General features: G+C 45.7%; 1 protein-coding gene across 1 annotated transcript in view; it reads right to left on the minus strand.

The window, feature by feature from the left end:
* The window catches only part of SDK1 (sidekick cell adhesion molecule 1), a 1,049,055-nt gene that overhangs the window by 25,437 nt on the left and 999,384 nt on the right, over nucleotides 1-24,234 (minus strand). Inside the window, exons 36-41 of the mRNA XM_003795444.1 lie at nucleotides 23,657-23,772; nucleotides 21,206-21,392; nucleotides 19,411-19,548; nucleotides 12,065-12,226; nucleotides 11,310-11,435; nucleotides 389-553 (exon numbers count right to left, since the gene is read on the minus strand). Coding sequence (XP_003795492.1) covers nucleotides 389-553; nucleotides 11,310-11,435; nucleotides 12,065-12,226; nucleotides 19,411-19,548; nucleotides 21,206-21,392; nucleotides 23,657-23,772 — 894 coding nt within the window. The remainder of the gene's footprint in view (nucleotides 1-388; nucleotides 554-11,309; nucleotides 11,436-12,064; nucleotides 12,227-19,410; nucleotides 19,549-21,205; nucleotides 21,393-23,656; nucleotides 23,773-24,234) is intronic.

Consider the following 24,234-nt stretch of genomic DNA (forward strand, 5'->3'; position numbering starts at 1 on the left):
TGGGAATATCTTTATCCCAGAGAAGATACCGCTTAACCCAAAATGACCACTCTAACTCTTGCATAAGTTTCTGATATTTTAAAAATATGAGAAAACAAATTATGAATTACTTGAGCACAGTGTAGTCAAGAAATCTTATCAATAATGTAGCTATTAGTGCAGGTGGCAGCTCCAGGGCCTGGGGTCCTGCCAGAGGACAACTGGTCCCATAGACTTATGGGCAGAGAGATGCCTAGGAGGCCAGCAGTACTGGCGAGGTCTCCAGGACCCACACTATTTTTCTAGAATAAGTTGGAGGGCCCTGAGGGCACACACGTGTCCTCTCTTTTTCCATCCCTGGCTCCATCTCATCCTCCCTTCTCCTGAGACTCCCAGATGTTGTCCCTACCTGATACTGCCACGGAGGGGCTGCTGGGCTCCCCGTAGCCCACTTCATTCACAGCCACTACTCGGAACTCATAAGTCACTCCCTGCCGGAGATTATCCAGGCTGAGGGTGTAGGACGTAGCACTCCGCGGAATGTCCTTCACAAACATGTCCCACAGGCCTTCATCTGCAGAGGGTTGAGGAGATGAGAGCAGAGGTTAAGGGCGCTTTCCCAGCTACACAGGCGCCCGTGCCTCATGAGTCAGCTTGCAGCAGGCCTGGCCGAAGGCATCAGAGCGTCAATTGAAGTGTCAGAGGAGAAGAGGGAGATGTGCCTCTCCTTTGGTGACAGATGAAGCTGCCCGTTAGGGAGGAGCAGTTCTTGTGCATTCTCCTTGGCTTCTGGGCCTTTCCCACAGGTTTCTGATTATTTCTAATCATTGGATTGCTAACTCCCTCTGGCTGGCTGTGTTCCCTGCACACCCCATTACTGACACCTGCAATTGCCTCCCACTGTGGCCACCCCAATGGTCACCAGTTGGTTCCTGTGCACACCAAGCATGGTCTTGAGGTCTCTGGAATGTCCAGGGTATCCCACCTGTATCCTAACTGGAAACAACAACCAGCCAATGGGTCAAAGTGGAAATTTTAAACAATAGTGTCTGACCAGCTGGCTACCAGCTCTGCAGGGCTGCTCAGGTGCCCATGCTGCGCCAGGCTGTGGTCCTGGTGCTCTGAGCACACAGCTTCACATCATCCATGTGGTGGTATGTTCTCGTTTACAGTGAAAGTACTTGGATGGCGGCCCTGGACTCATGGGATCTGCACATGCTCCTTGAAAGCCCCTGCCAGGGACCCTTCCCTCATCCTGGGGATCTGCTACTGGGCTTCTGACTTACAGACACCCTCAAAATCACAAAAAGTGTCGCCCTCAAGTTGGAGCATGTTGAGTTTGCTGAAGCCCTTGGAGTGGCTTCAGCATTGGTCCTGCCTAATATCAGTTACTTTTTAATGCTATGCTCAGGTGCCACCAAATACTAGTATAATTTTTTTTAAAATGTATTAAATTTTAAACAGATATTTGTATACCCATGTTTATAGCAGCATTAATTCACAATAGCCAAAGGTAGAAATAACCCAAGTGCTTATCAACCAATAAATTGATAAGCAAATTATAGTATACCCATACAATGGGATAGCTAACTTAGAAAGGAAGAGACTTCTGACATAGGCTGCAACATGGACGCAGCTTGAGGACACTATGCCCAGTTTGAGGACACTATGCCCAGTGTAATAAGTTAGACACAAAAGGACACATCCTATGTGATTCTACTTACACGAGGTTTCTGGGATTGTCAGATACAGTGAGATAGAAAGTAGAACAGAGGCTGGGCACAGTGGCTCATGCCTGTAATCCTAGCACTTTAGGAAGCTAAGAGTTCAAGACCAGCCTGAGCAAGAGCAAGGCCCTATAAAAAAAATAGCTGGGCATTGTGGAGGGTGCCTGTAGTCCCAGCTACTTAGGTGACTGAGGCAAGAGGGTGTCTTGAGCCTAAGAGTTTGAGATTGCTGTGAGCTATAAGGCCATGACACTCTACAAAGTGTAACAAAGCGAGACTCTGTTACCAAAAAAAAAGAAAAGAAAAGAAAATGAGAGATAGAGAGAGAGAAAAAAGAAAAGACAAAAAGAAAAAAGAAGTAGAACAGAGACTGCCAAGGGCTGTGGGTGGGGAAGTGGAAAGTTAGTGTTTTACGGGGACAATTTTGCAATTTGAAAGGATTTTTGGAAATGGATGGTGGTGATGGTTGCCCAACAATGTAAATGTGCTTAATGCCTCTTAAAAATGGTTAAAATGGTACATTTTAGATTATGTTTATTTTACTACAGGAAAAAAATATATGTTGAAATTATTTAAACTCTGACTTATAGGATCATCAATAAAATTGGTATTCAAGCCAGAAAATTTTATGTAGAGAGGAAGGAAGAAAGAAATGGGTTTGTTTCTGAGGCATCTACTCATAGTGGAAGAGAAGTGATTGGTGAAATCTGTCATCAAATAAATCACAGACAGCATAGCACTGTGGCGAAAAGGAGAGTCTAGAACTAGACAGCCGATGTAAAGCCTGGACCTACCACTTAGCTGTGTGACCTTAGGCAGAGTACTTAACCTCTCTGTGCCTTATGTTTAGAATGGTGATAACAAAGTCATCATCATAGGTTTATTTCAAGAATTTTAAGTTAATATTTATAAACTGCTTAGAATATTTCTTCACACACAGTAAACACCACATAAGCATTTGCAAAATAAAATATAAATTCAATCTCAAAGGAGGTTATTTGGTTTACAAAGTGGGCTCAGAGCCCAAGATGTTCATTTGAAGGAGCAATCCTCCATGAATGATATTTTCTTTTATGGGCACAGGTATGTAATCTTTTAAAAAGCAGGAGACCTGGCGAGAAAAACCCATTTGAATATGCATGGCCATGTGCTGAAAGCCTCATGGGCGCTGAGGGTGATCTGGAAAACAACCTTATCACACACCTTGAAACCCCAGATATGCTCACATGGATTAGCCCAACAGTAAACAGGAAGAAAATTGCTATTGTATCAGTCTATATTTGCAGAGGATTTAGAGTTTGCACCAACTAAGTCCTCCTAGTCACAGGTTAATGAGGAATAGATGTGAATGAGATTTTAAATGCACAAATCTCTGGATAGGCAGAAAGGTAGTATGATGATTATCTATTATATTTCTAAATATTCACATTTGTAGTCATTTCTCACCAAGATACTCATAACCATGTGTAGTGTCAAAATGGTAACGTGTGGCTGGCCTAAGCCTCTTCCCACCTGAGCCTCCCACCTCCATAAAGATACTGAAGTTTATGTACAGAGTGATTTCTGTACATGATTTATGTTGTTGTATGTGAGATTTGCATGAGAACAGTTGGGGAGCTCACACGTTTACTCTGCACAGTCCTCTCCCTTGACCTGGGTAACCCTGTTACCCCTCTCCTCCCTTACCCCCCATATTTATTCACAGGTACTTCAGTGCCCATTCTTTGGTCAGTCCCTGTTCTACCCTTTGGGAAACCAGCTGAGATTTTTGTTCACAATGAGCTATGGACCGGGGATAGAGGAAAATCAATAAGGTAATTTCACCCTCTCAGACTCATCTTTTCTAGCCCGATCTTGATTCCATTTCACTTTCCAGGAAGGGATGTTTGCTTCTACCAACAGGCTTCCAAAGCCCATCATCACATTTCCCTATGGTTTGGCCCATTTCAATCTTATATTTTTTAAGAGCTCAATATATACTTGTTGGCATCATCCATTTACCCATCCATTCCTCTATCCATCCATTAATCCAACCACTCATCCCTCCCTCCATCCATCTATCCACCCATTATTTGACACACCCTCCATCCATCCATCTATCCATCATTTTACCGCCCCCCCCCCATCTTTGTAGCCTTTCTCAGGGCCTAGCACAAGCCTTCAGTAATAATAACCACCACCATTTTATTTAGTGCTTGCTATGAGCAAGACGCTGTTTTAAGGACTTTAAATGTTGAATAAATTGTTTTCCCTCTTAAAAAGATAGATAATTTTATGCTGTCAAGGAGACTAAAGACTAAAGTACAGACTCTTACTAACTGGATGTTGCTTACAACCACTGAAATTAAGGGACTGAGACTATAAAATATCTTTTCAGACTGCTCTGAGGAGATCTAAACACCTTTGGAGTGGGTTCTCTGAATGTCTTTTGCATTAATGTTTCTATAATACTTTCCTACTACTGAGGAAAAAAATGATTGCCTCTTCCTCTACTATCACCTAAAGGCCACATTTTATTTTAAGTGCTCTGTCATAGCTCCAGGAATTGTGTGCATTTTTCATAAAAACATTTTAAAATATTGATACAGAATTTCAACACAGAACGATTTATTTAGCCATCCATTTACACTCAAAAATGTTGGGAGGAATGTCACACCAAGAGAATTTCTTTCTGAATTAACCGAAGAAAATGTTCCCATTTTTATTCTGCTTAATTCTGCCTTTCAAAAATTAGCATATTTTATACTCCAGTTATAACTCACTGGGCTACTTATCCATACTAATATTTACACCATGATCACACGTGAGAAAGAAAAAATTTGGCAGCTATTAAAGCGTCCACTCTGTTTCGCAATTGTGGATTCTTTTTCTCATTTGTATTATGCTGTTAAATATCTCAATAAATCAGTGATGGAGAAAAGTATCTCTACAAATTAGAGGGAAAATAACATTACAGAACTATTAGCAATAATGAGATTTGTGCAACTGATTCTCCATGTACCAGGTTATCCCCAGTGCCTGAGTTTCCATCTCCATCCACCCTTGAGAAGTAAGCAGGGCCTGTTCGTTTCTAACAGGCAATTCTGGGCACACAGTTCAGCCCATTCACAATTATCCAGGTGAGGCTCACCATGCTGGGATGTGCTGAAGATCCCAGCCTGGCTTTCATCCCCCATTGAGCAGTGCCATCATCATGGGAAAACCCAGGATTGGCTGAAAGAAAACAGTCACAGCTCTTCCAAAGCCACGTCCATGAATGACTGAAGCCTACATGGTTGATCCAGGCACAATTCCCCTCCCTAGGGCCAGGGCTTTAACCTTCCTGGGAGTAGCGTTACCTCTGGTTTAGACTTCCCTTTGATGTCTGGGGAAGAGGTGGGTCCTGTAGTGGAGTGACTGACTTCACACCTTTCTGCTGGGCTCACACTTTCCTCCCTGGCCACCTGTAAGAACACCTGCCAGGACTCTCATTACAGAAACACTGTTAGAAAAACCACTGAGGAAGCAGAGAGACCACTAAGAAAGAAACTTTGCAAAATATTCCTAAATAAGCCACACTGTCGTCACAAACCTAAAATCCTGTCAACCTCAGAAGATGAGCAAGAATCAACATGTGCAAGGTCAGCTCCCCATCTGGGTAGTTCTCTAGAGAACATAAACCACTTGTCTTTGTTTCCTTTATTGTCTTGTTTGGCTACTGAAACAAGGGAAGTGGCTAATATCGAAGATCCCTGAAACAAGAAATCTTTTCCAGGATAAACAGGTTTCACTATCCTAGACCATACTTGTTTCTAGCCGGCGGAATGAATCAGCCATTATCCTTCCGGGCCAACATCTCCCCCTCCCAGACAGTGGGAGGCACATCTGTTCCCAGACAATGTCCTAATAAACCTGGAAACATGATCGCCTCTTGTCTGAATTGAGATGGAGCCCAGTGCAGCACGTCCGAGGATGAAGCGCTCAATTTATCCCTCCAATGCCCAGAACGGAGATGTGTGCCGCAGGTATTAGGGCAGACATCATGCCAGTACAAAAGTTTGATTTCATGGACAATTAAACAGGGTCTCCATGCCGCATGGAGCTGTCATTCACTGCCTGAGCTTTCTGATTCCACCAACTCACAACCAACCACTCGACCGTCAGCTAGCAGCTCAGAGCAAATGGAAGTTTGTCAGTTGTTTGCCTTTTAAATACTGCTATTTCTCTCTGTTTAAATGGTCAAGTAGGTAAGAAATTAAACTGAAGCAGGTGGGGCTTAAAAATGAGGCTAAATATATCTAATAAAAAAATTACCTTTCGTCTGATCCTCATTCAAGGCAGGAAACAAAATGGGAGGCATGTTCACATGTGAAGGACGGCCTGTGATGGAGACCGCCCCAGGAAGGGATCAGATGTGGGGCTGACAAGCTGTCAACAAGTGTGGTTATAAGAAAGACAAGATACAAAGAGAGGGCCGGCAGCACCAGCCAGAGTGCGGCTGTAGCCCTCTTGCTGAATTTGCTGACTTGGGAACTTCGGAGGATGTTAAACCTTCAGAGAATTTCTGATTTTCTTCTTTGTTCAGTTGAAAACTCCCATCACCAAAGACTGAAAGGAACAAAATGAATGGCGAGGTAACTGGGAAGCTCCCAGGACTGAAGAGTGGACAGCCTCTGGCAGGGGGAAGGGTCCCCCTTTCAGCGATGGGTTGAGGCATCAGCCTCCACCTCACAGCTCTTATCTCTGGACTAAATACATTATTTGTGGAAAAAGCAATTCAATGTCTGCTTGCATTGGGTACATTCTAAATATGTATTTCATGGCTGCTTTGGAGAGGAAAATATATTTATAGTTCCTTTAGTGCCATTCCAGTCTATTGTATAAATATGTAAATTAGGCTTCACGATCTACACCACAGTAAAATCCCTCGGAATAATTCGTGTAAATAAATCATCTGCATATGCCCACTGCATATTTCCTACTGCCTTCCAGGGAGTTTTGCAACCCCGATCCGATTTGGAGGAAACTTGCATCCAGAGGAATGAATGTGCTGGTCTGGTAGTGCTGGAGGAATCTGATGGCAATGTCCTTGGGCCCACACTCTAACCTCCCTCTCCAGGGATAAGAAGGGAATCTTGCGTCCTAGTGTGGTGCTAATTTCGTTAGCTGCTATTCAGTCCTTTTTCTCCACATTAGAGAAGAGGGAGAGGCTACACTGCTATCTGCCCAGGCTGCCCTGGCCCACTGGCCATTCTCTGCAGCTACCACAAAGCTGATGAGCTCGTCTCCCAAGACCAAGGCAGAGATCTGGCGGGATGGAGAGACATTAGGCCAAGATGACTGCCTGGCCCACAGGCTGCTCAGCACAAAGTACCCCGTCTTCTTTCTAACACCCAGACACCCAGGGGTGAGGGCTCCCAATTTGGGAGCCTCCCGTTAGGCCTTCAGTAAACCACTCCCTTGCCTGGAGAATGTCTTGCCAGAGAGCTTCAGTGGGGAAAATGAGATGATACAGCATTTAATGTTTTGTGTAATGAGGCCTGTAATGGATGACAGCTGAGATCCAAAGCCCTCAGGTGTTGGCAAGGTGTTTAAATATTGACAATCCATAAAGCTTTTCACTTGAGTGTGAGATGCTGCTGGCCTTAGTCACAGGGGGAGGGGGCTCTTTCTCAACATTCTGTGGAAGACCAGGGGCCAGCAGCCGGCTCTGGATCAGTTAATGATACAAAAGGGGGAACTGCTGGCATTCTGCTTTCCAATGTCAAGTAGCAAAGCGAAGTGAAGGCAAAATCTTTAGCACTTGTTGAAAAAGAAGGTACTTTCCTGGTCAGTTTTCGGTCATGTTTTAGTTCCCCACACAGTAAAATGCTGGCTTTACCCTGCTGAGCTCACACTCCAGCTGACTTCAGAAGGCTCCTCCACACTGGGCAAGTCCTCTGGGGTGTGAGGCTCAATATGCCGGCCCAACAACCTGCAGACTAGTTCTCATTCTCACTGCCTTCCAGACTCCCTGATGTCCATGTCTAACTGATAGGCCTCTCATTTCCTCTGTTATGATGGACGGATAAATTAAATGGCTCCCTGGGTGAGCCTGAGCACCAATGTTTTATCATTTCTTTGAAAACGCCAAGAAGTGCTGACTAGTGTTAGGATGCTGAGCCAAGGCACGGGGCTGGTTGTGGATGTTACGCCCCCACAGGCTGCTCTCTGACATGAGAATGCTCTTTTCAAAGACACACCGGTCGGCTTGAATGAACAGGCTGGGGAGATCATTCATGGATGTTTAAAAATTACTATTTTAAAAGATTCTTTTTACTTTGAGATATTTGTGAGTCCCATGCAGTGGTAAGAAATGACAGAGTGAGCCTGTGTGCCCTCTATTCAGTTTCCCTCAATGACAACATCGTGCATGCCTGACCTGCAGCATCACCTCTAGGACACCTGCAGTAGCTCAGTCAAGACACAGGACATTTCCCCCCTTTGATGGCCACAGGTCCACCGGGCAGGGGACAGGCATTCAGGTAGAAGGAAAGTAAGTAGCAAGACTCTTCTGTGGTTTTCTAGTACAGATTTACTAAGTTGCTCTTGATGCCTGTGGCAATCTGTTGACTCTTAAGGATATTATCTCAGAACGGTTTTAGATGGATAAAGTAAAACTACAAAGGAATCCAATTATGTTATTAATGTTTACAATGACCCTGAGACAGTTGGAGGCTCCTAGCAACCTCTGTCTCCTGGTAATGTCAGAGGTGTGGGTTATAGGTGTTTTTCTTTGTGCTGCTTGTTTAGCTAGATGGTTCTTAGAATGATGTGTGGACAGTTGGGTTTAGGTGACCTGTGACCACCATTATCCCAGGTCAACTCATAAGTCTATGCTTCTATAGGAACTCATTAGACACTAAGGTCTAACAGAAAGTCTACAGAGAGTCATAATTTTAAAGTAACGACAAGTATAAACAGTACCGGGAAATGTCTGCATTAGTTGGGACATCATATAAAAGGATTTGTGATTTCTATTGCTGTCACTGGTCCTACTATTACTTATGTGGTTTCTCACCTATTATTATGGGCTGAATTTCTTCCCTGGCCCCCCACTACAAATTCATATTAGGTATCCCTAATACCTCAGAATGACCTCATTTGGAAATAGGGCCATTACAGATGTAATTAGTTATAATGACGCCCTGGAGTAGGGTGAGCCTCTATTCCAATGTGAATGGTGTCCTTATCATAAGGGAGAAATTTAGACACAGACAAACATGCAAGGAGATCACTATATGAAGATGAGGACAAGCCTATAAGCCAAGGGACACCAACAATAGCCAGTAACCCCCAGAAGCCAGGACAATGGCCTGAAACAGACTCTTGCACAGCCTCAGGAGGACCCAGCCCTGTTGACTCTGTAATCTTGGACTTCCAGCCTCCAGACTGAGAGACATAAAATTTCTGTTGTTTAGGCCACCTAGTCTGTGGTGCTTTATTGCAGCAACCCTAGCAAACAAATACACCTACATTCATAATTCAAGGAAATGCTAAATTTCTGGTAGAAGTTAGGGAAAATAAAAATGTATTCCCCTCCAAGTTCATGGATCTTCTGAATTCTGTTCATGAACCCCTTGGTAGACTGGAAGAGTTAACAAAGTAACCTTTGTAATAAACGCTTTCCCTAGATTTGGAAAGAAAAAAGTTTGAGTTGTTTCCTTATATTAGGGCAGCTGTGCTTGCTACTGGCCTCTGCAACCCCTTAGTTTGGGCCCAGACTTCACTAGGACCCTTCCTGCACAGTTTTTGCAATCTCTGACAGGGCTCTGAAACAAATGTCATCAGCAGAGAGCCAGTTGGCTATTCTGGGGGCCATCTGCTTTCCAGAGGTATGGGGGTCTGGTGCCCACAGAAGGCCCCTGCTGGACTCAGATCTTTCTTTAATTTGGGACCCTCTGTTTGCAGAACAGGATAAATGCTTTGCTCAACAGATACTGTCAGGATCATCCAGGCTAGAAGTCCTGAATTTTTCAGTTTTTAAGTCAAACAAATGTTTGTGTTACCTTTAAGTATAATTTTGTTTGGTCTTATGTACTAGGTTTCTTCTTAGAAGTTTCTAGAAGGCACTTAGTAATCTTTCAAAAGCAATTTGGTGGAAGAGAGAACAAATGTCTCTGACACAGTGATGGATGTAACTTTTGGGATCATTCCTCTTGGTCTAATAGCCTCTTTAAATATTAGACTAAAACAATCCCTAGCCCTGCAGTCCATCTGGCGGGTGGGGTTTGACGGTTCGTTTCCTGAATGCATCCCTGGCACATGGCATATTTTTATGCTCAGATGTTCATGATTAACTGTGTGTCCATCTGAAGGTCACCGTGAAGCTGCTCAGTGTTCTCTAGGTCTGGTGATACCCTCTAGCTCCAAGCAGTAATATCCGACAGCCCATCAGAAATTCATTTTTCAATAATGTCCATCCTTAGTTATTAAAGTTGAATGGAAGGAAGAAAATTCTTCAGGTAAATAGGGTTGGAAATGAATCTTAGACCTCATTTTCAGAAACTTTAAAGATGAAGCAAATGATGTGCCCATTTCACTATTAATAAGAATGTCCACACCACCAGTTTGATGGAAGTATTTCAGATTGCATGTGAAAACCCCACACTGTACCCCAGAAGTGCATTAATGTACATAGTTACCATTCAATAAAAAAAAAAAAAAGAATGTCCACACCTTCGGAGACAAGCATGACTCTTCCTATCCTGAGTGCAAACATTTAGAACCCTGAAATGAGTTCCTGAAAACACTCTCAGATCTGATGAGTTGAAAACGTCTTTATGTGTCCCTAAGTTCTCATCCATCTATCTCTGAGGATGACAATTACCATCCTCCTAAGTGAGTGCCATGTGGCTAAACATCATGAATTGAATGCCCTTAGGGTTAATGGCACAGCTGTGACTGTGAACGTGAAAGGAGGAGAGAGAGACGTGAGCGCTCTGTCAACACAAATTCCCTCTTTGTGGAAGTTTGTTGAGAAAATGCTGAAAGAGAGAGGTTCTGACATGGAGACTCTTAGAAATGTCAGTGAGATACCTACCATATCTCGGTCCTGGATGAGACAGGGAACCAGCAGGCCCTGCTTAGCAGAGTCAAAAGTCCCAAGCACTCTGAGCAAAGATGAGCTCTGGTGACAGAACAAGTTAAGACCAGTCCAAACCAAGATGGCAAGGAAATTAGCCACTGCTGGACTTTGCGGCTCATCACACTCCTGCTATCAGAGAATGACTAAAGGAAACTCATGGATGCCATGATAGTTCTGGGAGGGCTTTGTAAAGTAAAGGAACAAGAAGGCTCTCAGTTTTAGGAAATTATTGCCCCTTTCCAAGAAATAACATGAATATTCCTGCCCTGCTTAGCCTATGATTAAGTCAGTATTTAAATTAAAAAATCAAAAACACAACAGGTGCTATTTTCCTCAGCAGGGAGAATTTGCCTCTGTGGTGTAGATCTTCTACATTTCCTAAATAAAACTTGCTTTTGCTTTATTTTGTCAGCTTGCCTTGAATTCTTTCTCTTGCAAAGCCAGGACCATTTGGACTCTGAGTGGGAACCTCTTTCCTCTAACACTGACTCTCCTACCTGAGGGTCTGGCCTCTATGACGTAGCCCGTGGTGGGTGTGTTGCCAGCACGTCCCTCAGCCCACTGCAGGGTCAGTTCAGAGGCAGACTTGGTGACCTGGACATCTCTAGGAGAGCCTGGGGACCCTGTGGAATAAAGAAGAGAAGAAAGGGTGGATGTGTGTACATAGGGGCTTATACCACAGTGAGATGTCATGAGGTGGGGCCACATCTATTGATGTTCCTGGGTCTCCCAGCGGGTTACTTAACCCTGCTCAAACACAGATTCATCTTAAAAATGAGGAGGCTCTCAGATGACTAGAATGGGGTGCGGGGTGCCCACCACCATGTCAGGACCCAGCAGGCCTCTGAACACCACCCTGTTGCTCACACCCTCAGAGGGTGGGGACAAAGGCCAGAAATGTTGGCCGAGTAGGAAAACACATGGTTCTTCAAGATGTGGAAACTTTAAAATTTTGTTTATTTTCAAAATAAACTTATTTTCTCCTTACATTTTTTACAGAAAATAAACCAAAACTTTATAGGCTTAGGGCCTAGAATTTGCTGATCTGCATGTAGCAAGTGCATCTGCATAAATTCATTTTCAATGTGATTTTGAAGACTCCCATATCACCCAAACATCCCCTAGTTTGCCCTGGCTTTAAGTCACCAATACTGCTCTGCTGAGAGTGTGGACAGATTTCCAGCTCAGGGAAGCAGCATGAGAGGCTGAGGTCACCACTGATGCTGGGCCTCTGCCTTGGAGTTCCACTTACCCTCAGTAGGTCCTGCCGTGACGTTGGCCTGGAGCTCAGGCCCATAGGTGATGGTCCTTGCTTGGACACGGAAAAAGTAGGTCACTCCCTTTGTTAGGTCCCGAACCTTGAGCCAGCGCTGCCAGTTCCCTCTCACTTCCACAGTCACCACCTTGCTCACCCCTGCAGCCACCAGAAGCAAAGGAAAGAGGAACTTGGCTCAGGGAAGCTGCTGAGCACCGTCTGTCCTGCTGTAATAACAAGGGAATGGGCCCTACAGTTTGCTGGGGAAGTATTTCTTACAATTAGAAGGAGTTTACATGGTGATAATAGCCAATTTTCAGCACAGATAAGTATAATTAGAGCTAAACTTGATAAGTGGTGCTGACAAAGAAAAGAACTGAAGCTTACAGCAGGGAGTGGGGAGACAGCCTGGTTTCACTACTGACATCAGGAAGGACAGGACACCCAGCCAACGGGTATGGCAGCAGGGGCACGACCCCACCTGTTCCTGGATGGGCTTGCCTCTGAACTGTATGAAGTCCCATGTCACCAGCATGGTGACTTCCAGCTTCCTGACATAGTCACAAGGAGAGAAGCATTTGAAAGAGATGCAGGATGACTTAGTTAGATCCCAGGAGGTCCTGCAGCCTGTCTGGGTTGGCCAGTCTATGGCCTACAACTTGAGAGAACCTATTTACAGACCCTGAAGCAAGGATGAAGGAAAACATTCTTTGCATACATATGTAAGCCAGTGAATAACGTGAAAGTCTTGCTGGTTGCATTAAGTATAAATAAATAATTGAGACTTAACATTTTGGGGGGAAGATATATACTGAAAACTATGCAAATACTGCATTTTCCAGAAAGAAAAATGGAGTTCTTTGATTAAATAAGTTTGAGAAATGATGATTTTTTTATAAAACCATTAAGTAAAAATCAAAACAACACCCCCCCCCCCGTTAAGTAGATTCTCAACTTCTCAGAGCTCTCAGCAGGTTAAAACCTATCAGGCCTCTCTTGGGGGAGGATAGAAAGGGGTGGCGCTCCCAAGACAGAATTCATTTCCACAGTGCATCCTTGTGCTCCTGTCTGGGCCCCCACCTCCCCACCCCCATCCAGTTCTGCCACCTCACACCTCAGAGCAGAGGCCCCCACACAGCACCTGGGGTACCGCCCACCCTCGGTGCAGGAGAACAGTATGGGCTTGCTGGCACCTTCAGTGCCACACTGGCCTTGACTTTATGACAGAACAAAGCCTTTTTACCACAGAATGGACTGGACCCATCTTTAAAAGCCATCCAAGCCAGTTTCTCTAATCCTAACAACCTGCTAGCTGGTTCATTGTTTTCATATTATGCCTTTTATAAAACATTTATTCAGCTAAATTATTTTATCCCAATTTATTTCAGAGCAATCTTGGCTAGTTTTTAGTGACCCTCCAAATCTGGGTTTTTCTGTTGAGAAATGGGGTGTTTCTGACTGTCTCTGGCAAATGAACTGGGTCCTACCTAATGTAAAGTCATGCTAGGGAGCAGCAACTCCTTTTTTTGTTGTTGTTAAAAATGCCTTCATCCTCCTGGAGCAACAACAAACCTGTGTACAGAGTCTCTAAATTCTGTCCCAGTAGGAGCCAAAGCCAGTCTGGCCTTCCCTCTAGCTTGTGTGTGTCAGAATTTTATTTATGTAATCAATTTTTAAACCATGCCCTATACTACAAAGCCTCAGGGTGCAATCCCATAGAATATTACTGTTTAAAACATTTTAAAACAAAAATAGCTCTGCCATAAAATCAAATTCCCAAGAACATGGCTCAGTGCTTGGGTGGCTTGGTGCTCTGGATATCATGGTGCCCAGGTGTGTTCCAGGGGTGCTCTATTAGTGACCAGGGGCCAGGTCACTAATGGCCAGGATGGCCCAGGCCTCTGCCTCAGCACTCTTTTCTTGATGGAGTGACCATAGAGATACTGGCACTACTTAACTCCTGTGCTTTCTACTCCCCCTGGCTCAGATGACTGGTGCAGGGCCAGGAGTTTGCAAGAGTCTGCTTCTGAGAGGGAAGACATGACAGAAGGTCTGAGGGGCCACCAACAGAGTCCCTAACAGGTGAGATCACTGTTTGTTTTTAGCCATTGTGTGCTTATGTTAGCAGCACTGTACAAACAACTTGGTAGGGATTCATAACCTTAGTATATCAGGGTCCCACAGCTGTGTTTGTGTCAAAATGTAGTGATGCTTGCTGAGTTGTGTTTATTATTGTTGTGGCATGTTTTTGTGTGCCATATAACAACAGCTCTGATGGCCATTCTAGAAAAAGATTACAAAATTCCTCTGAAGGGTGGACTAGACACTGGCATTGGTGCATAACTTCCCATGGGGAGTACTTCAAAGGTGACTATAGTGAGATTCAGTAATGAGGTATGTAGCACTTTTTCTAGGATGAATTCAAGAACTTAATTGTCAGATCTTGTATCATATCTTAGGCAACCTTCACTGGAGAACCACCAATACCACAGAGAATGAATGTAATTCTAGTCCCAAATTTGGATGCTTGATGTTTTCACTACCTTTGCCACCATATCTCTGGGAAATGCATAGACTCCCATGAAACACTTTAAAATATTGAAAATCATTTGGAGACCCTGTTACCACTTTTGTGGTTCCCTGTCAGAAATCCTGGATCCAACTGTGAAGGGGCCTCCACTTAAAGGCATATCTGTCCCCTGGGGGGCCTCTGATTTCTAACACAGTGGCTGGCACAACCCCCCAATGGGAGAAGACAGATAGCAGTGTAGCTTCTCTGGGTGAGAGGAGCCAGCAGCTGCAGGGAGAGGACTCTCCAGGTAGGGAGATTTGCAGTTTCACAGGCTGGATAAGCTGGCCAGGATGCTGGACGATTTGGCTTCCATGAGGCAGAAGAAACCATCTTGTTTCTTCCCAGTCATTGCCATCTGTTCGACTGCCCTTCCCTTAGCCACAAGTTCCATCCTGCCCAGGTCTCATGGCATTTTCCCATATTCAGCTGAGAGCCCACCTCCACAGCAGGTCAAAATGCTCAGAAATGCCTATCAACTTTGAGTGGTCACAGGACAAGAGCTTCCTGTGCCATGTTTCTGCTAAGAGCTAATTCTCTCTGAAATTTTCAGTCAGCCTGTAGGGAGAGAGAATGCAAGGAATCAGGGATCTGGAATTAGTCCTAGTCTTTACTGCCCTGTGTGATGCTGGGCAAGGCCCTCTGTATAGTCCTCAGTCTTTTCATCTGCTCCAAGACTGATAGTACCTAGCTAGCAGGACTGCCCTAAGGGGCAAAGAGAGAAGCCCAAGAGCCCAGCAGATGGTAAGGACCCTGACTCTGGTTGTTATTTAAGAACACACTCAACCACTGGTGCTTTGCACCCTACACAGATTCTTGCCTCCTGTAACCTTGGGGACGTCTGTGTGTCAAACCACTCCAGGACCCAGTGGTTTAACATCACCATCATTGAACTTGCTTGCGATCCTCCTGGACTGTCCTTTGGCCAGTCTGGATTGGCTGACTGGGGCTGTGCTCAGGCATGTGTCTGTAGTCACATGTGTCTGTGAGGTGTGCACTTAGACATGTGTCTGTGAGATCTCAGGTGGCCTCCCTCATGACTGGCAGTTGACTGGCTTTCACCCTGCAGGCCAGCTCAGGTGGTGTCCCTGTGATGGCTGGGTTCCAAGAGCAGCTAGAGGACCAGAGTATGTCCCCCATGTATCCAACAGGGCAGCCTCTGCCTCAGACCAGCCACTTGAAGGCTGCACAGGAATCAGGGAGTCTTGGATGTCCGCTTGCCTGCAGTGATTCAAAACTTGGGGTTCTGGATGTTTGGTTCTTCTTGAGCACCGAGGGAGACCTGATGAAGCTGTTCTTGCTGAGTTTCTGGCCCTTTTCTCAGTCTGAGGAGCAAAGGAAGGAGCCACAAAGTAAGATCGCTTTTTCTTTTCTTGCTGTAATTTCAGAGCACATAGCACTCATTGCAAAGCAGGAAAATCCAGGCTTGAAGAATCAGCCCTTCCAACAGACAAAAGAGGCAATGCTAGAGATGAATGATCTTATGTGATTTTACCTATGAAAAGAGGTGAAAATGGCCGAGATTGGAGCAACTCCACCTGTTGTCACCTAGAGGAGTGACAAGCCCACACTTGGCTGTGCAGCCAGTTATTTTGTTTGGAATATGAGATGCTTTAATGAATCCTCCCTGAACCCTATCTCTGAAATTCACCTTCACATGTAATTTCAGAAACACAAGTGCTCCAGACATTTTCTCCCCATCACATAGCAGTTTAGACCTTGGCTCTCAAAACAGAACACCTGGGTTCCAATACCACTGTTCCTCAACCTCAAAAAGTAGGCCTTGGGCAAATGTCTTAAGGGCTGCATGCCCAATTTCATTTTCTGCAAAATGAGAATAAAAGCAGCAGCTACAGTGGAGCGCTGTGATGAGGATTTAGAGATGATGAATGTCAGTGCTTAGCATAGTGCCTGATTCTCAGTGAGTGCTCAATTGTAAACATCGCCCATTGTTATTACACCTGGTGGGACTGTGGATAGAGGGAGCACACAGAAAGCCTGCATGAACTGAACATGCTGAACAAGACTGTCTAAATTCCCAATGTTGTGAAAATTGTCATAAAAATGCACAGGAACTGCAACCCTGGCAACTCAAGAGAAATTAGATATGTAGAGCCATCTTCCAGGGAGACTAGGCTAGGGGAAGGTTTTGTAGCAACCCAGTAGCAATTCAAAGAGAATGGAAGTGCAGAGAAAAGAAGATCACAAAGCACACAGAGTCCCCTATGTGGCATTTCCAACTGGGTAATGATCCACAGAATGTTTTTGCCTAGAGAGCAAGTACTTTTCATAAGACTAAGTGCTGCCACCCAGGAGAGAGGCCCAGAGTTGGACGCTGTGGAGTTTCTAGAGACATTCTGCAAACCCATTAACACAGAAGGACTGGGTAGGAGAATAAATCACTTATTTGAGGAAAAGTGGGAAAACGCAAGCTGTCTTTGATTAGGAAGGACTCACAGGTCAATCAGAACCATAAATTTTTATCAATAAAACTAGTTGGTTTATATCCTTGAAAAGGCATTTATGACATGGGCTTGTGGAACCCATGTGTGTACCTATGTGCATCAGGGAAAGGGAGGGAATACTGGTGGGCAAAATGGAAGGTCTCTGAAAAATCTCTACTATTTCTTTCTGCTGAATGAGCAAGAACAATGGGCACGTCTCCTGCTAGGGGTCTGCTGCTGGCACCTCAAAGGTAGCCATGTCCAGGCCACTGGGTGTCTAAACAGGTGCTCAGTTCTGAAAAGCGTATGAGACAACGTGGGCTACATCTTATGCTCTCGAGGCAACCACCCCAGGTCAGTGTCATTCTGGTGCCCTCTTTGCCATCTTAAAAACCACATCCATATACGTAGATTATTATAAAACTTTTGAGACAGACTGTGTGACGGTCCATTATTTCATTTCCAAGAAACACAGTCACTAGCATCCTTTCTGATTTTCCCATGCAAGCTTTGACTCGCTGGGGTTATTTGTGTTGCTGGGAGGGCTTCATTTCTGTCCATGTGGATTTTATGTTTTTCGATTTTTGTATATCTCAAAACTTTCATAATGTATCACCTCTACTGTTATTTACCAACATTCATTGATTATCTAACACATATTTTCTTTTTCTTTCTCACATTTTCACATCTCTGATTTGAAATGCAGCTCAGAATTGATTATACAAAAGTATTGGGCCATAGTTTATTGGAGGAAGCTCTTCTTTCTTCATAAAATAAGGATAAATCTTACAGTCAATGGCATCACAGAGTCAATGACATAAAACCCAGTGCTTAAATTTTCTTCTTCAAATCAACTCCCTGTTTTATCTAAATGTGGTTACTTTAAAAGGAAATTTTTATCACTGCTTTAAATGGAGAGCCAATATTATTTGATGTGCTGGTTGCATTTTTCCCTCATAGACATTAAATAATCTATAATTTTTACAGTGTGTAGAAATCATGGGAAAGAAACCTGTCCCGGACCATGGGACACAGACTTGTCTTCAGCCCACACTGGGGAGAGAAGGAAATTCCCCTGGCCCTTTTGTAGATACATCAGTGTCTAGGTAGTAGGAGAGATGGGTGCAGAAGCAATTAAAATAATGCCAAAGATGGGTGACACTAGGCAGGCATGGGGATGACAGCAGCCATGAGAAAGATGGAGCAAAGCCCCAGCTCCTCATTGCCTCTGTGGGGATCTGTGGGGATATCCTGTGGGTTCCACCTTCAAAACACATCCCTCATCTGGCCTCTTCTCACCTTTGTCCCCCTTCCTTAAGTCCCCTTGCCCAGTCTTACCAGCCTCTTCCATTGAGTGTCTGTGGGATCCCTGCAGCCCTCTCCCCACAAAACTGTCTGCATTTCATCTTTTGTTTTCATCTGCCATTCATTTTCAAGCCTTTGTCATTTCTTCTCTTGAATTCCTTTGTGTGGAAACCTTTGCTCTGCTCTTCTCTGGAGGGTCTGTTTCTGGTTGATCTAGCAAGTGCTGAGGTGATCAATGACCTTCTTTTTGCTCTGTGGCATTTAGGCTGTGGTATTTAGTCTGTAGGATTCTGACCTTGGGGTCTTGGTCAGATTCTCTCCCTCCCTTTTCATTCCTGAGTGAAGTTCATCACAGCCCCACATGTTCCTGCCCTGCTCAGGGTTCCCTTGCTCATTAAGCCCCTGGCCACCTCAGGGTCTTTGCATCCACTAAGCCTTCTGTGGGCAGGTCTTCTCTTGGGCTTGGGTCCTTGTCATTGAGGTCTCCCCTCTGGGCCTCTCATGTTGCCTCTACTTGTTACTTCAGAGCATTGATCATGACCAGATTTTTATATGCTGGTGTAACTGTCAATGTGTTGCCTCTCTCCACTGGAACATAAATTCACTGGGTTCAGGAAAGCAAGGATCTTTGTAAACAAGTCAGTCAAATCCTCACTGTCCTGGATCTGTGGAGGCCAACAATCAGAATAGCACTCGGCACAAATACTCAGTGAGTAATGAAAGAATGGAAGGTGGCCCCAGAGCACAGCTGAGCACAGAGACCACCAGCACCCCTCTTGGGACGTTGATAGCACCTGAGGGGCCAACATTGCCAGAGGCAGTTCCAAGTGGAACTTAGGGTGGTCTCCATCAGTGGCTACTGGGAGGACAAAGGACAAACATTACAGGAGGAACAGGAGAGAAATGCCACGGTTGTTACCGAGATCAAGTCAAGGGAAGTCCACAGGGTGGTTCTGTACTGAACTCAGAGAACAGAGGTCTGGTCTTGGCTCATGAGGCCTTCATTCCCCATCCCTAGCTCATACCTTGGACAGGTGCAAAGGGCTCATATACCACCCGGTAGCCCTGTAGGACGCCGTTTGCTGCCGCTGGCTCGCCCCAGGAGACATTGAGCGTGGTGGAGGTTATTTCTGAGAATGCCAAAAAGCTGGGGGCCCCGGGAGCTGGAAGAAGAGAACACAAAGTGGCTTCCACGAAAGTTCCTTTATAGGCAATATATGCATGTGTCTACGTCTCTGTATAGAATAAGAATGTTATTAGATGGTATTTTCAACTCAGTGAAAGTCTAAATGCCAGAACATAAAAAGATTTATTGATCACCCCAGAACTTCCTGGGATCAATCAGAAATACAGACCCTCCTGAGAAGAACCGGGAAAATGACAGTGTTTAAACACAAAGGAGCTTGAGAGAGGAAATGACAAATGACAAAGGCATAAAAATGAATAATAGATGGAAACAGAAAATGAAATGCAGATAACTCCATTTTCTAGTGTATGCTGGAGAATTCTGGAGGCTCTTGTCCTTCTCTGGGAGGGATGAAACCCTCTTCACTCTCCTCCCCTCTCCCATAGGGCCTGGAAGTCTCCAAGGGCACCCCAGCCTCCTCCATCTGAAACCTCTTTTGACACTGAGCCAGCTCAGAGTGTCTCCTCTTGGTCTGGTGAGAGGCAGGAGGCTGACTGAGCCACCCCCAGCAGATCCAGAAGGCGGAACATGTGCCCTGATCATGGCTCCTCTGTGCCCCCATGCCCCTCACTGCTCAGAACTGCCTGTGGGTTGGTACTTCTTCTTCCCCCTCTCTGCTCTCCCTTAAGGCTCTGGGCCCTGTAGCCTGTGACCTGCCAAGCCCACAGTGCTTCAGAGTGGCCCCAACCTCTGCCCCCTGGTCTGCTCACATCCTTTCATCTTAGATTCCAAAACTGGTCCCCTTCGGGCACTGGATGAAGCCAAAAGGAAGCTGCCTTTGCAGCCTGCTCATAGTCATTCCTGGATATAAGATGCTGAGGAGCCCTGAACCCCACAAAGTCACTTGTTTGGGTTTGAATTGGTGTCAGGATGTCTGGGACCCTGTGCCTTTGCCCCACAGTTCCTAAACCTTACTTTCTTAGATATCCAGAATCTCACAAAGGGCCTCTTGAGAGCTCCCCAGGATCCAAGGACAAATTGCTGTTTCTTGAGAAACTTGAGGGGCTTCATAACACTCTCCAGGCTACTAGGGCATCACAAGATCCACTGGAAGAGGGGTCTGGTCAAAACACATACTATGCCCTGTGTGCAGAGACGTGGCCATGACAGCATAGCCCCTAGCCATGCAGCCCCTGTCTGTGTTCTTAGAACTGGCCTGTGGCCTGTGTCTGCTGAGCTATTTCCAGGGTATTTCAGGGGAGCACACAGCATTATGGCCTGGCTTCAATACATAGGAGCTCACCCCAGGGATTGGGATGTACTGACGAGGGAACCTGGTGAGGGTCTCCTAGGAATTGGAATTAACCCTGGAGATTATGCAGAAGGCCTGAGCTATAGCTGCAAAGCTCTTCTTCCCCTCTACCCTCTTTGAGGGCTCTGGAGAAAGTCATGCATTGCTCCGACCTACTGCCTAACCCTGATTCAGTGCCATCTTGTACCAGGCTGAAGCCAGGCACAGGGTAGCCAAATGAATCAATCCCAGGCCTGCCTCTCCAGAAACTCCAGCCACACAGTGTGGTGTGTGTTATGGCACAGGCAGAGGCAGAGCCTTTGGACACAGTGTGAACATGGGCACTGCTCCTAAAACACACATCCAGCAAGCTCTGAGAAAAGGAAACCCACTGCCCTCCTACCAGCCTGATGGGTGCGCCCCTGCCTGGGGTCACTTTTGGGCCCATCTCCAGCAGCGTTGAAGGCAGATATGCTGACAAGATACTTGGTGTGGCTGGTCAGGTTCTTCAGCCTCACCATGGGCTCCGGGAGGAACAGGACCTTCATCTTCTCAGTTTCGTTCTGGTTGTCTGCCTCCCAGTAGTAAATCTGTTAGGGAGAGTGAGAAGGTGGGGGTGGGTCATGGGGAATCCTTCCAGGGACATCAGGCCCTGAGGCTGGGGCTGAGTCAGGGTCAAGCCACAGTGGGATGGGGAAGCAGAAGCCACCTTCCTTCAGGAATCAGGGAGCAGCTGAGGCTCCATGAGTGGACAGAGATCCCTGGCTGCAGAGACTGGTTAGGAGCTGATGATGAGCATTTCTTGGTTGTTCATCTAGGGTAGCGGTTCTCAACCTGTGGGTCATGACCCCTTTGTAACAATAAAAATACATCCTGCATATCAGATATTTATATTACGATTCACAACAGTAGCAAAATTACAATTATGAAGTAGCAAGGAAAATAATTTTATGGTTGGGGGTCACCACAACATGATGAACTGTATTAAAGGGTCACGGCATTAGGAGGCATTAGGAAGGGTGAGGACCACTGATCTAGGGTGTGACGACAGAGGGGTGCTTCCTTTCAGCTGCCAGGGCATGCATTTTTTCTTGCAGGACTGACTCTATTGGTGCCATGATTTGTGGCTTCTGCCCTACCCACAAGCTTCTGGAGAGGAGGGAAGCCACCCAGTGTCTACTTGTGGAGAGAACAAGCTCCTGAACTCCTGCCACATTTTGTTCAGAGCTGACATGTAACTTTCCCGATTGATGTGGCAGAACACTTTGGAAGTTAAAGCAACCAAAAATAACAGGAAGGAGAGTTGTGCTGAGCTCAGAATTGGAGGGCATGCTCCAAATTTCTCCTGGGTACCATTTCGTCTCCTCCAGATTTTATGGGCTGGTAGTTGAACTTGATGCCCAAGAATAAAGGTTTAAAAAGGTTGCCAGAATTTCTTTCCCAGACAGCTGGCTGAGAACTACTGCCCCCACCCGGTGCCAGCCAGGCTGCCCAAAGACAACACCAAACACAAGATTCTCCTTGGCTCTGTGAGCCTAAGCTTGGGCCAGACCATCAGAAGCAGCTTGCCCACATGCAACAGCAGCCCGGAGCCTGTGCTCCTCCCCCAAGTACGCCTACGTCTTGCTCATACCAGAGCAGGCCCTGACAGGTGGGCATTGCATGTGTCCATCTGCGAGATATAGCCGAGCTCCCATCCACCAAACTGACCATCCAAGAGCCTCTGCTCACCTAGCACTTGCTAACTTGAGATCAATATCCAAGTTCAATGTCTTTATCATGAAGGAAATTAAAAAACATATTTTGGATATACATAAATAGCACTTTGCCTCCAAGCTCATGAGACTTTCCATTACCTCATTAATCACTGTAACAGCACTGCCATGAAGCAAGGTATTAATTTTCATAAAACACCTGCAAAAATCATTTTTAAATGGACATTTAATTGGTCCGATAGTTGTCAGGGCAGGGTAACCCATAGAAACTGATGACTGATCAACTTGGATACCAGCAGACCAGACAAGGAAATTAATTCTGGAGAAGGAGTTTTTATGGAGTAAAACTAAGATGTTCTCCTCGGGTCAGTGTTAGCTAAGGTCCTGGGCTGTGAGATGTCTATGCAGGCGAGATCCTAGGATGGGATACAGCAAGGAACTTCCCTCACTCTGTGTAATTACTCTTCACTGGACATGCTTACCAATATGGCCTGATGCCTTTCTAGAGCATATAGCTACTAATCTGGATATTCAAATACTTTAAGAAGTAAACATTTTAGGGTGGTGGTTCTCAACCTAGAGTACCTAGAAACTTGTTAGAAAAGCAATTCTTGAACCCCACCCTAGACCTAATGCATTGAGGGACTTACTCAATGTCCATTTGTGACCCTGGGGCAGGGCTAAGATTGAGAACCTGTTCTCTTCAGGACACACCACTTTCTTTCACTGTCAGTGATGGTACTAGAGGCTTCAGAGTGGGAAGATGTGGGTTCCCCAGCCAGGCCAGGGAGGCTGGAGGAGAGAAAGGCCTTTGGACAAGCACCTTTGGGAGCTAAGGCCCCCTGACCTGGGTTGTTTTGTGATGGGCACAAACAAGCTTCACAGTGAGCCAGTCCCTGGGCACCTCACCTCACAAACAGCTGTTACTACAGGCTGAGAGGCTAGAAGCCTGGCTCTCTCAGCTGAGTATCTGGTGTGAGTCTGCCACCGAGGGGATGAGCAGGACAAAGTGAGCAAAGGCAGCAGGCTGGAGTAGGGCCAGGAGTCCAGCTGAAGCCCCTAGGGCCCTGGGGTTGAGGCTGCTATGCTGGGCATGCAAGCGAACTAGAAGAAAGCGCTGAGCCATGCGAGAGCCTTGCCTTATAGCCCTGAATGTTCCCGTTCTGGCTCTCTGGGGGAGGTGGGTCCCATGTGACCTCCAGCTGGCTGGCGGAGAGCGGGTTCACCTGGACGTTCTGTGGAGCCATTGCTGGAGCTGAGGAAAGAATAGCACATGAGAGTGACTGAGACATCCACTCCATTTAGAAGCTAGTTGGGACCCTCCCCCATATGATCAATGGGCTGGAGCAAGAGACAGATCTGGGCTCTTGCCCCTGTTGGGTCACAGCCATATCCCAGGATCCATGGCTCTGTATCCCTGTAAAAGCTCTTAGCCCTTTTATGCCAGGGAAGACTACAAACCCTTCCCAAAAGAATGTTCTTAAATGAATAAAATAAAATATGTAGAACTGTAAAGAAAATGATTACATACGAGATCTATTAGCAGAGTATTTGAAATCAAAGGTATGAGGTAGAAATCCAGGTGCTTCCTAGCTATGGCAGAGGCTTAGGAGGTGGGCTGATACCCACCCATGGTGTTTCAGGGGACACCCATGGGCTGTCTGTCAGGGAATTACAATAAGGCTGACTGCTCTGGTCTGTCCCAGACATTTCTTTC

This window comes from Otolemur garnettii, unplaced genomic scaffold (genome assembly GCF_000181295.1).
Source record: "Otolemur garnettii isolate 467f Iridium unplaced genomic scaffold, OtoGar3 scaffold00092, whole genome shotgun sequence".
NCBI classification, from domain to species: domain Eukaryota; kingdom Metazoa; phylum Chordata; class Mammalia; order Primates; family Galagidae; genus Otolemur; species Otolemur garnettii.